At 40.1% G+C, this 15009-nt stretch overlaps 2 protein-coding genes across 2 annotated transcripts; one reads left to right on the plus strand and one right to left on the minus strand.

Annotated features, from left to right (window-relative positions):
* Nucleotides 1-601: 601 nt before the first annotated feature.
* Nucleotides 602-2903, plus strand: LOC108138323. The gene is made up of 4 exons (XM_017260484.1): nt 602-887; nt 953-1055; nt 1325-2276; nt 2331-2903. The coding sequence occupies exons 1-4, from the start codon at nt 706-708 to the stop codon at nt 2741-2743; spliced, it is 1650 nt and encodes a 549-aa protein (XP_017115973.1). The 5' UTR covers nt 602-705; the 3' UTR covers nt 2744-2903.
* A 2200-nt stretch (nt 2904-5103) lies between these two features.
* On the minus strand, nt 5104-6133 carry LOC108138032 (accessory gland protein Acp29AB-like). Its single transcript, XM_017260005.2, has one exon. The coding sequence runs from the start codon at nt 6102-6104 to the stop codon at nt 5352-5354; it is 753 nt and encodes a 250-aa protein (XP_017115494.1). The 5' UTR covers nt 6105-6133; the 3' UTR covers nt 5104-5351.
* Between the last annotated feature and the right edge of the window lie 8876 nt (nt 6134-15009).

Consider the following 15009-nt stretch of genomic DNA (forward strand, 5'->3'; position numbering starts at 1 on the left):
AGAATTTTACAGATAAATGTTCACGTTTATTGTAGTCCCGATTTTAAAGTTAAAACTTTCCCAAAGAAATGATTAATTTAAAAAAGCTAAAATTAGTATTCACTGACTTAATTCCTTATCTTTATATATTATCGCTTATCAAAAGAAATTGGAACAACTTCAAATAACTATCGATTTTTAAGATTATTTAGCACCCGATTGACTAACTCGTTTAACTACAAAAGAACATCTCTTAACTTAAATTGTAATTAAATATTATAAATAAAAATTACGTGTAGGTAGCCAAAGAGCTTAAGACCTAATCAGTTACATATTTCTCAGAGCTTTTGTTGTTCTGCACTTTCGAAAGCCCGAAACTTACTCTTTCATCGAAACACGAGTACCAACGTAGCCGCATCAGCTGATTAGATTATAACAAAGACGCTTATCTTATCTCCAGTGGAAGTGTAGAGCATTTAGCAAGCACATCACTAAACGGATGAATTTCGATGTTATTTGCTTTGTACACTACTTAGTGGAAGTGAAGTTCCTCACCACTGGAAGGTAGCTCATCAGTTAGTCATAAAGTGAATGGGGAGAAAAGTTTTGAACATTCAGTCAGTCGATAACCACCAAGCATTCAGCAGCCAACCAATTCGAACATGACAAACCAGTGATTGAGGACATACCTTCCAGTCGATTAATGGTAGTATTTGCAGTTAGCTTATGGCTCTGCAATGTGTCATAAAACCCAAAATGTGGCTGGGCCTTAAGCAAATCCTGCTCTACGTGGGCCTCCTGCTCTGTGTCGTTCTTCAGGTTTGCAGGAGCAAAGCCCAGCTGCAGATGTTCTGCCCCACCGTCTGCCACTGTGATCTTCATGCCCAGCGTAATCGAGCGATATGCAGGTAAGCTGTCAATGGATCAGGGTTCCCTGCTGAGTTTTTATTATATTTATATTATTTTTGTGCAGTGCCAAGCGCTTGATAAGCGCCAATATAGAAATGCCCAAAACGGTCGAGCTATTGGACCTGAGCTACAACGATATCACCACCATTGATGATGACTCCTTCAAGGTAATGTTTTAATATTTAATTTGACTATTTTCCAAATAGATTTATATATCTTAAGTGCATTTAAATTTAATTTAAATTTAATACATTTGACCGAATTTTCATCCAGTACTTTCCGCATTAATACAACTGTTTTAATATTAAATCATGCAATTTATTATGCGTCGTATTGAATTTAAACATGAAAAATGAAATATTAATTTATACTATTCCATTTTTTTAACAGTGTAATGTCACAAAAATGTTATAATTCATTTATTATTTTTCCGTAGACTACCATACACCTGATCAACCTGACACTGGCTCACAATGCCATCCACACAATTTACGGTGATGCTTTTTCGGAGTTGCCCAGACTTCGCTACCTTGATCTTTCGTACAATCGCCTGGAGCAGATCGATGAGCATATCCTGGAGTCCAATGGCCAGTTGATCCACCTCAATCTGGAGGGCAACAAATTGTCCACCCTGGGAAAAGGACCCATTTTGAGGAGTCCATCGCTTCGCTCTCTCAACCTGCGCAACTCGCAGGTAAATCAGCTGGGAATCCAGCTCCTAAGTGCCCTACCGCAACTGCGTCAACTGGATTTGGCCCAGAATCTGCTGTTGACCCTAAGTCCCGGGGATTTCCATGCCCCACGCTATTTGGCCTCGCTGAATTTGGAGGAAAATCCCTTCAACTGTGATCGGGCTTTGGCCAAAGTGGCCACTGGATTGAGACAACGTGGAGTGGCTATTTTCATGAGCGATTGCGTGGAGGAGGAGCAGGAGGTTAATCAGGAGGAAGTGCAGGTCCAGGAGGATGCCACGATGAAGTTTGAGCGCATGGAACACGTGGAGCCCAGCACCCAAGGACCTCAGTCGGTGCTGTCCATCTGGCGGGAGTTGGACTCCAGCGAGGAGCAGAACAGCGAAGATGAAGACGACCAGATGTCCTCGCTGAGCGACGTCTGCGAGGGAAGTCGCGAGAAACTCTGCATGCGATACCGCACCTGCTTGGAACCTGTGAGCCATGAGCTGCTGGCTGGAGGAAACTCGCAGCTGGAAGATGGAATCATACGCACACACACCTACGACGAGGATGACCTGAAGCTGGCCTTTGTGGTGGGCGGGGCCACGGGCGTCTGCATGGTCATCTTCATCATCACCTGTGCCCTGTGCCTTAAGAGCTGCTGTGAGATGCGCAAGAAGAAAAATAATCCCGATCATATCGATGGGGTTTCAGGTAGGTCGTTCATTTAGAGGATTATTCAGTATTTTAAAGAGCTATTTTATTCAGCCCCTCTAGATCCCTCGGAGGAGAGCCTGCCCTCCATTCACACACACTGGTCACCGCAGCGGACTCGCCACCCTAGACGCTCCAATCCTCAGCGTCCGCGCAGCACTGCATCGCGTGCCTTGGTCCGCCAGCCTTACGGACCTCAGGACAATTTCGTGAACCGGCTGTTTGGGCGTCCGGCCCGCAGTCAGTACTACCGGACCATTAATCAGAACACGGCCACCCTCATCCGGCGCCTCAGTCGGAGTAACCTCTTCACCAGCCGGGATCGGGAGCCAAGTTCCCCCACCACGCCGCCAACTTCCACGGCCAGATTCTATACGGATGTGGTCGAAGGTGGCGCGGCGAGACCGGAGACACCACCTCCAAACTACGGCGATGTGGTGGTCATCGAGAATTGTGATAACAAGTGAAGGAGGCTCCTTTGCTTGTGAGGGCAGACATTCGCTTTAGCTGATAAATATTCTAAGATATCACTCTTCTCGTCCTTACTTCATTTACAATAAAGACCTGTATAAGATAATCCAAACAATAACCTATAATTCAATTGAAAATATATGTAATAATTCGGAATTTGTGACAGCAATTTTTTAATTTATGTTCAAAGAAGTTTTTACTTACACTCAGAAAAAGTCAATTATTGCCTAAACAGTTGTTATAGGTTTTGGTTTCCTACATTTTGTGAGAAAAGCTCAAATATAAGGAAATTTTTCTAAAATTTAGGCAATTTTTCCTAAGATCAAAGAAATTTTGTTTTCCAAGTGTAGCTAAAGTTATTATTAACGAGTAGATATTTATATACCTATATAGTACATACAATTTATTTTTTTTTTATTTCATACAACTCTGTTATTTCTAAGTTTGAAACGTTAAAAACAATATGTATTTCACTTAGATCCCAAATATCTCTTAGGGAGCCCACAACATGCTGTTCAACAGACCCTTGAAAACTTCAATGTATCCTCATTCTCATCGTACATACACACAAAAATATCAATTGGGGAATTCCAGCATTTTTGCTTTTCTTTTTGGATGAGCATTACTTTTACAGGACTTGGACTTGCAGCTGCAACAAATCGCAATAAAAACTTTTGACAAAACTATCAAAGTTGGCATGGCATAGGGTATGGTATGGGAATGGGCCAGAGCCAACTGTGAAATTGCCACAGGAAAATCTCCGAAAAATTCAAGTAGCAAAAGTTTACACACTCAAATAAATGCTGAAACGCGGAAGAAGATGGGAGGTCCTTTTAGGCCCCCCGCGTTTCAATCCCTGCCGGTAGACAAATCGAAAACACCACAAAGGAAAATAAAAACCGCACAAAAAATGCCAAAAGAATAAAAGCGAAAAAAGCTCGGCAAACCCAACAATTTGCACTGCAAAGCGGCAAAAGTGTCTCCAAAGAAACAACCATGAAAACCCGACCAGATACGGAAAAGAATAAATATATATATATATATGGGGGGAAGAAAGAAGGTCCAAGTTATGTTGCAATGGGAAAAAATGAAAGCGCATGTTATAGCAAAAACTGAATGTGGAAATACACTGGGCGAAGGTGGCGAAATAATAAATTTGTTTAAGGGATAAGCTATAGAAAAACTAAAGCAAGTACCTTATTACGTGCAAAACTATTAAAGTTTATTTATTTATTATTATTAAATAACTCAACATATTTTATATTTAGGCTGGACACAACAACTTTTAATTGGTCTTAACTGTACAAAAATAAAACCTGCAAAATATAAGCTATATTTTCAAAAAATATTCTGAAAATCTGCATTTAAAAAACCGCGTGCAATAATCATGTCTTTGATGATGAGGTCTTTAAATTTCGGGAGCGTTTTCAAAACACTTTACTTTACAATATATTTTCACTGCAGAAACCTGGCTAGCAGCCATTGAAGACCATGGATCATTTGCAGCCTAACCGAACGCCACTCTTTTAATTCGTCCTTCATTTGCCTGCGCTCTTTTAAAGCAAATTTGCCGTGTGGCATCTTCATGGGTTCTGTTGTTAAGTGTTTGTCTAGCTGTCTATCTATCTATCCAAACGTATCTGTGTTTTGTGGTGCCAACTTTCATTGCACTGAGCCCGTCGCTGCCGTGCACAAAAGTTAACGTATCCAGGGACCAAAGTTGCGTTGTCAACAACCAAAACGCAGGAAAAAAGCGGATCTGGAAAAAAGGAAAAAAGGGGGATATGGGGGAAATGGGGGAAACCGTATCGGGGAAGCTTGGCCAAAAAAATGCTCACACCAGGAGGGCTGAGGAAGCACAGTTGCAGAGCGTGAAAAAATATCTAAATCCAACATTAATGAAAAACTTTTTGCATAATCCACGATGAAGCTGGCGGCGAAAGCAGCAAACCGAAATCAAACCCCGTTGGCCCCAAAAGGAGATGCAGCCAAGCGGAGCAGGAACTCCCCATCGAGTGAATAAAATGCAATAGAAGAGGGCCAGGATAACAAAGCAACAGATTCCGCAGGGAGGAGGAGGAGTGGCAGGAGGCGGATTGGGGTTTTTGAGGCATTGAAGGACACACGCCAAGCGGCTTAAAAGGTTCTGAAGGTTACTCCCAAGAAAGAAGTAAGTGATGAGATATCTCAGTCTTCGGGGTTGGGGTGGCGAAAGTTGCACTAAATCTAAGCCATGGCTTGGAAAACTGTGCGTCTTGATTTGAAAGGGAATTGGTGTAAGGAAAAACTGATTGGAAAATGGTTCAGAGTGGATCAAAGGGGTTGAGGTGTCCCTTCAAAGGTAGGACGCCTTTCGTTCAGAAGAGCCTTTAAACAAAGCATTTATTTTCAATGGAAATACGATTTCGTATTTAAAAATTATGAGATTATAAAAATAACATGAGTTAACAGTATAACTAACAAATTTCTTAAAATATATATTATTTACAGGAGACACTAAAGTCAAAATAAATATATTAACAACATAGATTCATTTTACTTTAACTTTCAAATCGACTACAACCTATTTTAAGATATTTAATTAATTTTTTAGTAAGCATTTAACTATATCTCATGATCTGCCTGGCAAATGAAATGTCGCTCGCTGTCACAAGCAGAATGATGCATTGCGTGATTGTAAATAAGCACACACTCAACAGGGAATACATTGTTTGGAATTCCCCAATACCAGTTTACATATTGAGGTGGTTTACCGGAGGCCACAGATACGAACTGCTTCACATTTTCCCGATTGTTGATGCCCAGCCAGTAATAAGTGTTTTTCTCTAGCTTCGCACTGATGGCGTTAAATTCATCTTCGTTTTTGATGGATGCCAGATGGCCACCCTTAAGACGGCATGTGTTTTCAGCCGTAAGCCAATCTAGAAAATCCTTCTTCTCGATATAGAAAAATCTGGAACCGATTTGCTCGAAGAATGGCAAGATAATTTTGTCATTATTTACGGAATGGGTTTCTTTGCTTCCTGTTTCCTTAAAGCTCTCCACTCTCGTTTCAATTTGACTTTCCATTGTATTCTGAAGTTGGCTTAGCACTTTGACTTGTAGCTCCTGCAGTCTACTTTCTATCATTTCCATTTTCGCTTTATTTTCAATTAATGTGTCAGCTATTATGTCTAATTTTTGTCTCTGCTTGGCATTGTGATCGAACAGCGGATGCAGTGCTCCCAAACAGAATGCCCCACATTGATTTGGAGCGTCCTTCACCACACACAGTGAATGGGTATCCTGAGTTTGGGCCGCACCATACAAATTGCACACAATAAAAGCGTAACAAAAATACGTTGCAAGCTTCCACATATTAAGAGCGTAGAACCACTGAAGGCAAATGATTTTATGGAACTGATGATTCTTAAAAGCCAACAATTGCTGATAAGCCTATTTACATTTTACAAAAAAAAAAAAAATGTTATTTCAGGGGCGTAAACCCATAATCGTCAATGGCATGCATTGATAAACAGCATGCATTTATTTATTATTTTAAAAATGCAAAAGTGAGGCTATTTAAAAAGGGCTACAAACTAAAAGGTTTCAACCCTTCAAAAACATTTGGAATTCTGTTGTAAAATGTTTTAAATAAATTGTTTCATTTGTTAGCTATATGGTTTAGTCTTTCGATCCGGCTCGTTCCGACTAATATACTATACTTATACTTATATACTACCTTCAATATAAAAACAACTTTTGGAAAAGTATTGAGTCAAAAATGTGTCCTTCACAGTTTAAAATACTTTCTGCAAGGGAAAACAAATATTATAAATATTTATTAAATAACAGGTTTAATTGCAATTTTAAACGAACACAAAATGTTGTCTTTTAGAAGAGTATTTTAATTACTACATATATGCCCTCTCAAAGCCCGCTCGCTATTCCCCTAAGTCCCTGTCATTATAATCTAAGTTCCCGATTCTATACATCTCAGTTTCATAAGCTTCAGTTACCTTTGCAGAGTGTTAAACGCTACATGGCCATTTGCCAGCACTTTGCCCGCTGCAGAGTAAATAAATTAAATTCTTATTTGCCGGCATTCGGAGGGGCGCCGGTAGCCCCTGGGTTTGGTGCAAAACTTTCAGCAGGTGCCGGACACGGTCGCCTGATACTTTCTACCTGGCCGTGTGTTGCAATAACAAACTCATGCTAATTGCTTTGCTAACAACTCGCAGCAACAGGAGCGGCAGCAACTTGGACTTGCACTGACAATAAGAGGGCAGAAAGCGCAGCTACGACAATAAATATCAGCAGGAACTGGCAAGGAGCTGGCTAGAACTCCTGGCTACCTTTAATTACGGTTTCGCAGGACATCATGGCACACATACACACACTTACACGACCTGCTAACTAGTTGCACATGGCACAGATACACTCATGACACGATTGACCTCCTGGCTTCGGGATGTTGCAGGTGCCGCCTCCTCAACGCTTCAAGCCAGTGTCCTCTGCACTGGTAAAAACTACAGTGACATTTCAAGGATGCTATTTCAGGATATAAAATATTTTTAATTGTTGGTTAAATATTAAAAACTCAACAACACACTTGTTAAAAATGTTTTGTAGGTTTTTTAAGAATTTTAAATTTATATTATATAAAGTAATTACATTCTATTAATAATAATAGTATGTTCAACCATCTTGTAACATTTAATTTCATAAAAGGTCATAATTTTGTCACTTCACACAAAAGTAACAAGAAATACAAATTATTGTCTTACTATTTCGATGCGTTCTGATTACATTAAACACTTTAAAATACTTTATATTTTGATTCTTTGATGTTTTCAAGAATCAAATTAATTGTAACATGAGTTGTCACGAAAATCGGCTACGAGTATGCAGCAAAATAACATTTTTTCTTGTGTATTGCCTGGGTTTATAGAATTTGCACACGAACTTGCGATAATTGCTGGGAAATGAAATAAAAATGCAATTAAAGCCGGCGACGCTGCAGAGCTGAAGAGCTGGACCCTCGCTCGTTGAAATGAGCATTCAATTAAGCGGCAGCCAACGAGCTGCGAGACCGTGTCACGGAATGGGAGTGTCCTGTTTTCGGTGTCCGTCCGCATGTCCGTCTGTCCGTCTGTCAGGGGCATGCACACTTGACGGCAACATCGTCGAGGGCGTTTACAAAATGATTTTTATCTTTATCAAATTAGAAAACGACAACAGCAAACGGGCCCAGCCGATCCCGATCCCGATCCCTATCCCTATCCCCTTCCATATCCCCATTCCTATCCCCAATCCGCTGCCTTCGTCACTACTCGGCTTCCCTTATCCAGTCAGCCGTGTCTTGGCAGTGTCATAGCAATTAAAACTCTGCCATGCCATTGTGTAGATTACATCGCCGGCGAGTCGGGGGCGTTCTTGGTCAATGGGCAGATGTTAAATGCTTTGAAGTTTATTTCTAGATTTGCACGACTGCCCTCTGTGAATCTATGTGAAAGTATATGAATGGAAATGTATAAAAGTGGGCGGAATCCACATCTGGAGTCTGCTACTATTAGTAGATTACGTTTGTTCAGCACAAGACTGAATGGCTGTCTTTAAAGGCATCTTTACTTTATTTTTCTGATTTAAGCCTTATTTAATTACCTTGACTATGAAGGGATTACGAAAGCGCAATTAAACTTAAAAAAAAAAAAATATGTATATATATTTTGTTCAAGGGTTTAATTTTGTAATGTTTTTTTGTTTTGTTTGTTGCCTATTGTTGTAATTTAAATCATTTGCCTTTTTTACGTTCCCACTTCAATGTTATCAGGTTGACAACATAAGAATCAGCTTACATCCTTTTATGAGTGACCTTTTATATATTTGCTTAACTGAAAAAAAAACTTATTTAACCAACAATTGCCGCCTTTCGCCATTCATGTCGTTCGTACAATTTGACAATTTATCCCTGGCGACAGTTAATTTTTAATTTACACACAAGGGCACAAAGCCCAGTTCATTGCCTCATTCGCTTTCTTAATGCCGTTTGGTGACTGTTTTCAATTTACATGAACAGGGCACAAAAGGACACACTCGCAGAGGAAGCGGGGATGAAGGACTTTCGGCCGTTGGCGGCATTTTACACGTGACAGGTGAGTGGGTGGCGGGTGTGGAAATGAAAACACCCCTCAAATGCGCCCTGGGGACACTCGTGTTTTTTCGCTTTCGCTCCAACTTTTTCACCACTCTGCTAAACTTCCACTAAACATTTGCCTTCAATTTTGTGTTTCTATTTTTTCCCCCCATCAACTTGTTTGGCAGTTGGCTGTCGTTTCGGTTGCTTTTTCTGTGGCTGTCTCTGCCATAGTCGATGTACTAAACATTTTTTAATGGCTTGTTTTGTGGCCCAAAGTTGTTGACTGGTTGACTGGCCAGCAACCTTTTAATGAGTTTGTTTCCTTACAGAAGGCTTAAGAGGGTGGGCGCTGGCAGTCTTTCATTATTCATGGCTTCATCAATATTTTTCAAGCAAATCATAAAAACTTCACGCTTCTGGCAGTAAGGGTTAGAAATGCACAGAAAAAAATATGTTGATTTTTAATGTAGACTTATGTAAGTGTATATTAATATATAAAATAATATAAAATATTAAAATAAATATGATTATTATATATGTAACAAATATATATGTACCAAATAAGCTAAAATTCTATTCTATAGCAGTTTTAATCAATCGAAATGTTAAAATATATATAAAATAGAATTTAAACCTATCAATTTGATGTATGTTTAATTTTTGTTCAGTGCAGAACAAACCTTAAAGGAGTTCTTTATTCTCTGCATTAACCTCTGAGTGCAGCTCGGCTCATTAGCTGCCATTTTACAGCGTTTTGCAATTTTGTTTGCTCAATTTCATAAGCAGTTGTGCCTTGCATTGCACTGCGCCTAAATGTATGCAGCACACACAAGAGATGCTAATGTATGCCAAACACATACGCTCACCCACACATCCTCATACGCATATTTCTGATTTTCAAAATGGACGCAAACGAAGTTGCCGCTCACAAAAGGACGCAAAGTTCCTTCTGTGCTCGGTTTAGCATTTTTCCTTTACTTTCCTTGCTCCTGCGGATGTGTAGAGAAAGTTTTCCGGGCTCTACGAATTTGTTCGCTTTCTGAACGCTAGGAAAGAACTGTATTTTTTTTCCCGTTTTCAACAGAATGAGAGTATTGGGTGAAAGGATATTAGGAGGATACAATAGATCGAATGTCTATATGCGTAAAGCGCTTTCTTTAAAATCTTATTTAATTACCTTTATAAAAATTATATCAAAGCTTCACTTAAAAATTTTAACTTTACTGATTTGCTAATTAAATTATAATTGATATAAGTACTCCCAAACGATTTTAAATTTTAACTTTACATGTACATCTACTCCCTAAAAAAAAATGTAATAAACTAAATAGTTTCACATATTTTCAAACTCCTACTGATAAAAACAACAGCACCTCTTCTTTACCAGGCATATAAAAACAGAATCATTGATTAACTTAAAGGTAAAATTGAAGTCGGACTCGCCTGGGTTTTTTCAAAGAGGTTTGCTCGGTGAAAATGGGAAATGCAAAAGTGGAAAGCTAGAGCTTTTGCTGAAATGCGTATAAAGTTTGTGAAGTAGTTCCCGGGACTTGTTTGCCATGCATCATAAATCCATTTTGTGACCGCAAACCTAGGCTAGCTCCTGAAGCACAAATCTTTGGGCCGGGTCAAGGGGACAAAGTGGTCAAGTGGCTGATTAGCCTTTAATTGGAGGCCCTTTGTTAATTAAGATCCGGTGATCCCGCCGGGTCATTGGAGATGGATAGCTGGCTGTTGGCCACTAAAAGCCCTTGTTCCCCGTCCAGGGACGAAAGTAATTATACGGCCCGGGGGCTGTCCGATGTCCATTCAATTTTCGCCCTCATTGCGGGGCGGTGAGGAGGCGTGGCGGTTGTGTGCTAATTTCCGGTGCTCATATTTGGCAGACAGTCAGTCACGCCCACTTACACAGCGACAGCAGCAACAAATTGCACCACATCCTGCGACGACGTCGATGACGTTGGTCGATGTTAGTGACGATGTTAGTGACGATGACCATGACGATGATGATGCGATGACCCGACGTCGACGAGTGGAGAGAAATTCAATTGCAGTCTCCGTGGCGCAAAAATATAAGCAACAATAAACCAAATGAAACAACAGCCAGCGGCTGACAGCCTTGTAACTGTCAGGCATAACATACTAAATCTATTATCCCCTCACAGGAAACCACCTCCGACTCTTCACTTTCCCTAACCCAATGCATGCATTTTTGTTTTCCCATGGATGTTTACTAACAAAATTACCCGGGGGCCCTTAAGGGAATGGTTTGAATGTAATATGTAACACATACACAGAAAATAATCGTATCAAATATTTAATCATAGTTTTAAAAAGCATATAATTGTGTTTTTTAATGATACAGTTTAGTAAAATTTTATATGTGTTTTGCCTTATTATTTGTAAATTAAAGCCAAACCCAAGCTAAAAAGTGATATAGATTAGTAAAAAAAAATAACCCTAATTATGCAACATAATGTTTTATTGGAAAGTACTAAAATGGCAGGTTACAGAGAGATTAAGAAAGAATTTTATTTTATATTTGTTTTTAAAGGCCAGTACTTTGGCGCCTCTTGAGTAACGAGTAACCCGAATGCCCAAGAGTCGTTGCAAAAACAGCCATCAAATGCTCATTCAATGCCCAGCATTGTCCTCTTTGCTCGTCCTTAATCCCAATGTCTGCCCGTTGTCCAGCCAACCGACGAGTATCCTGGAACTCCTTTCGCCCCCTCCTCCTTCTCATCCTCCTTCCCCCGTAAGTGTTTGCTGCAATCAGTTATGACCCTTTTGTAACAGCAGCAGCAACAACCATGCACATTTCTGGCATCCTTGGCAACTTGCTTGCCCACTTCCTGTGGCGATTGTCAACAGAGAACGTTGGTTATGTATTTTTTTGTATTTTTCGGTTTCATTCCCGAGTGCATGACGTCGACAGCCTCTATAAATCTGCACAAATTGGCAGCCCTGTGGCTGCATTAAAAAATATTTTATAAAAGGGCAAAAGTAAATAAATACAGCGAGAAAAACGAAGGCCAGGCACATGTTGCCAGTCAGTTCTTTATGCGATGTCCTCCCTGGTCTGATTTTTTTCTGCTTTTTGCCAACATGTGTTTGTTTATTTATGCTTGCAACGTTTATAAATCGCTTTCCAAAAAAAGGCCACCGGAAGAAGGAGAGAACAAGGCGAAATCTGTGACTGACCAAGCGACGCATCCTTGCCAATCCCCATTCCCCAATTCCCCCAAGGTGACTGCGAACAACGTGGCGTATGCGCGTTGTCCTCGATTGAGTTGTCACGACTGGCTGGCTGGTTGGCTGGTTGGTTGGCTGGCTGTGGCTGCACTTGCCGCCCCCTTCGGCTCACCACCCCCCTCGGCGTCTTCCGCTTCCACTGCTGGCTGCATGCTGACCACACAACTTCATAAATCAGTCGACAAAACCGCATCGAGCGCTGGCGTTTTGATGACCTTATTACCTGTCAGCCAGGAGTCGCAAATCCAGGAGCTAAGCAATGTTAAATATTTAAACGATGCACATTGGACTTCTGCTAGGAGTGAAATATAATGTAGAATGAGAATTTCAACACAGAATAAATAACAAAATTTATTTTCGTTCCTTTCCAATGATTTCCTAAATTATTCGATACCCATTTTTTAAATAATTTATTTAATGAGAGTTTTTTCTAAAAAAGGCTTAAAAGTCTGAGATATTTGTGTGCTCTTTTAATAGTTACAATCGGTTGAAATATTTCCTAACATTTAATGTTTGACTCTCAAACACAAATATAGTTAAGTGCATTTCAAATTATAAATTTATGGTTTGGGTTTTTTAAATTTTTCACTAAATAAAAGTGAAAAATTAGCTAAATCTAATTTAAAATATTTTTCCGGCTAAAAATTTTTTTCATATTTTGTATTGACGATAAGATCAGATTAAAAAGTACAAATTTAAGCCAAACAATTATTTTATTAAAACTTTTAAAACATTTTAAGAGCTTGGTTGTTGGTAAAACTAATTATTCTATTTGTATCTCAAACTTTTTTTAATTGGCAAAGTGTTAGTTACAATTTTGAAAGTTAGGTATCCTGTATTTATTTTCTTTTCTATTTACTGGCTACGAAATAATATTCGCTTTTAGTCCACTGTGCTTCGCAGGTGCACTCGTTGCTTGGCCATTGATTTGGAGAATAGAGAATGGAGCATGGAGCATGGCGCCGGAGCTCACCTCGTTGCGTTTGGCTTCAGAATCGAATCACGCGCCTTCCGCATCGCAAATATTTGCCCACTGGCGATATTTCATTTGCCTCCCCGACTCCGAGGCGGACAACTCATAAATCTTTGAGGGGGCCTGGGCACAAGGACGAGGACTGATGGCTCGATGGGCAAACGAATGTAATCGGGGAAAGTTTCCCGTTTTCATTGAGGGCTAGGCAACCACTGAGGGAGCAATCGTTAGACTGACAAACAGACATCAACATCACGTCGATGGCGGGGGATAGAGGGGGGTGGCGGGCCAAACAGAGAACCGAAATCAATATTTTCATCAGAATGAAAAATGACCGGGCTGGAAGGGGCTGGGGAAATTGTCCAGCAACCATAAAACCACTTGAAACCGCCGTAAGCCATTCGGGACTCTTTGAATGAAGTGCGGCATCTCTGGGGGCTGTCACAGGCTTATGTTTATTGTATTCCAGTGATTAGCGAAAATAACTCGAGCAGCAACCTGAATTTGCAAACGTCGCATAATTGATTAAACACGGAGAACATGGAGCGACTTAATCAACGGAGCGAGCAACGTGGCGTATACGCAATGCGAGCAGAAAATATTCTTGAGACGCTGGGCATGCCAATGAAGCTTGGGAAGCTGTGATGAACATGATAGAGAGAAAGACAGGTATAGAAACAAATACAGATACAGATACAGATAAAGATACAGAGCAAGGAAAAAAACAACACAAAGACACCAATCAGCAGGAAAAACAATGAAGGGCATGAAATTGGTAAAAGGATGGGGGCGCAGATGAAGTAAGAACCTTAATAGATGATGCAGATGTGCTTAGCTTCAGGTACATGGAATTACTCGAGGAGGCTGGTAGGGTGTTTGCTTAGTTGGGGGTATTCATCAATTTCTAAGCAAATATCATTTGGTATTATTTACTTAGCTGTGTATTAGTTATCGTATTTTAGGAGTTCTTAACTTTTAATTTAAATTGTAAAAGCACTACAACTTCAAATAGCATATACTTTATTTTTAAATAAATTTACTTGTATTGTTAACTTTAATAACTTTTCCCGCTCCCTTTGCAACAGCTATCAATAAGTTAGTCCCTGCTCTCCAAAAATCTATTAGTAAATCTAGGCTTTGTCCTTGTTCTCCAAAAATCTATTAGTGTATCTAGGTTTAGTCATATTGACAGTATCCGTTTCTTTATCGTCTCGAGCACCCTCGTTGTTGTTTTATCTGGCTTTGTTGCTGCTTTTGGCTGCCGTTGGTTTTGTTGGTGTTGTTGGTATTGTTATTGTATTGTTCCTGTTTTGGGCACACTCTGCTACGTGACACTGACATGGATTTTCGAGTTGTTTGTCGCTGTGTGTGCGAGTGTGTCTTTCGTTGCCTGCTGCCTGCCTGGGGATGTCCCACACCCACACCCACAGCCACAGCCAGCTCACACACGTGCTCGCTTATGAGGTGCCGTGCTGCCTACCCGTTCATTTGACATGTTCGTGCTCTAAGACCTACTTGCACTTTGTCAATTCACAAATCTTTTTGTGCGCCATTCTTTTAGCGAATTTAGCCGATGTTCTCGTCATCAAAGGAAACCCCCTTGCAGGGGAGAAGTTTACAGAACTAAGCCCGAACAAATGTAAAGGGGAAATCGGGGCACCAATCCCCAAGAGCTTGAGGCATTGGCGGTGGCTGTGGCCCAAGCACTTCGCAATTGTGCGAGTTAACTTTGATGAATTCAATTATTTGAATCCCACATCCTGCCATCTCCATATGCATACAGCTTATGTCATAATATTAGCGTTCTTATTTGTTGCCATTATATTATTATATACATTTGCATCAATTTCAAAGAAGTATCAGTTCAAATAAATTGTCATTAATAGCCGCATTTAACGCAATAGAAATATTATTGTACT

This window comes from Drosophila elegans, unplaced genomic scaffold (assembly GCF_018152505.1).
Source record: "Drosophila elegans isolate 14027-0461.03 unplaced genomic scaffold, ASM1815250v1 contig_814, whole genome shotgun sequence".
Taxonomy (NCBI): domain Eukaryota; kingdom Metazoa; phylum Arthropoda; class Insecta; order Diptera; family Drosophilidae; genus Drosophila; species Drosophila elegans.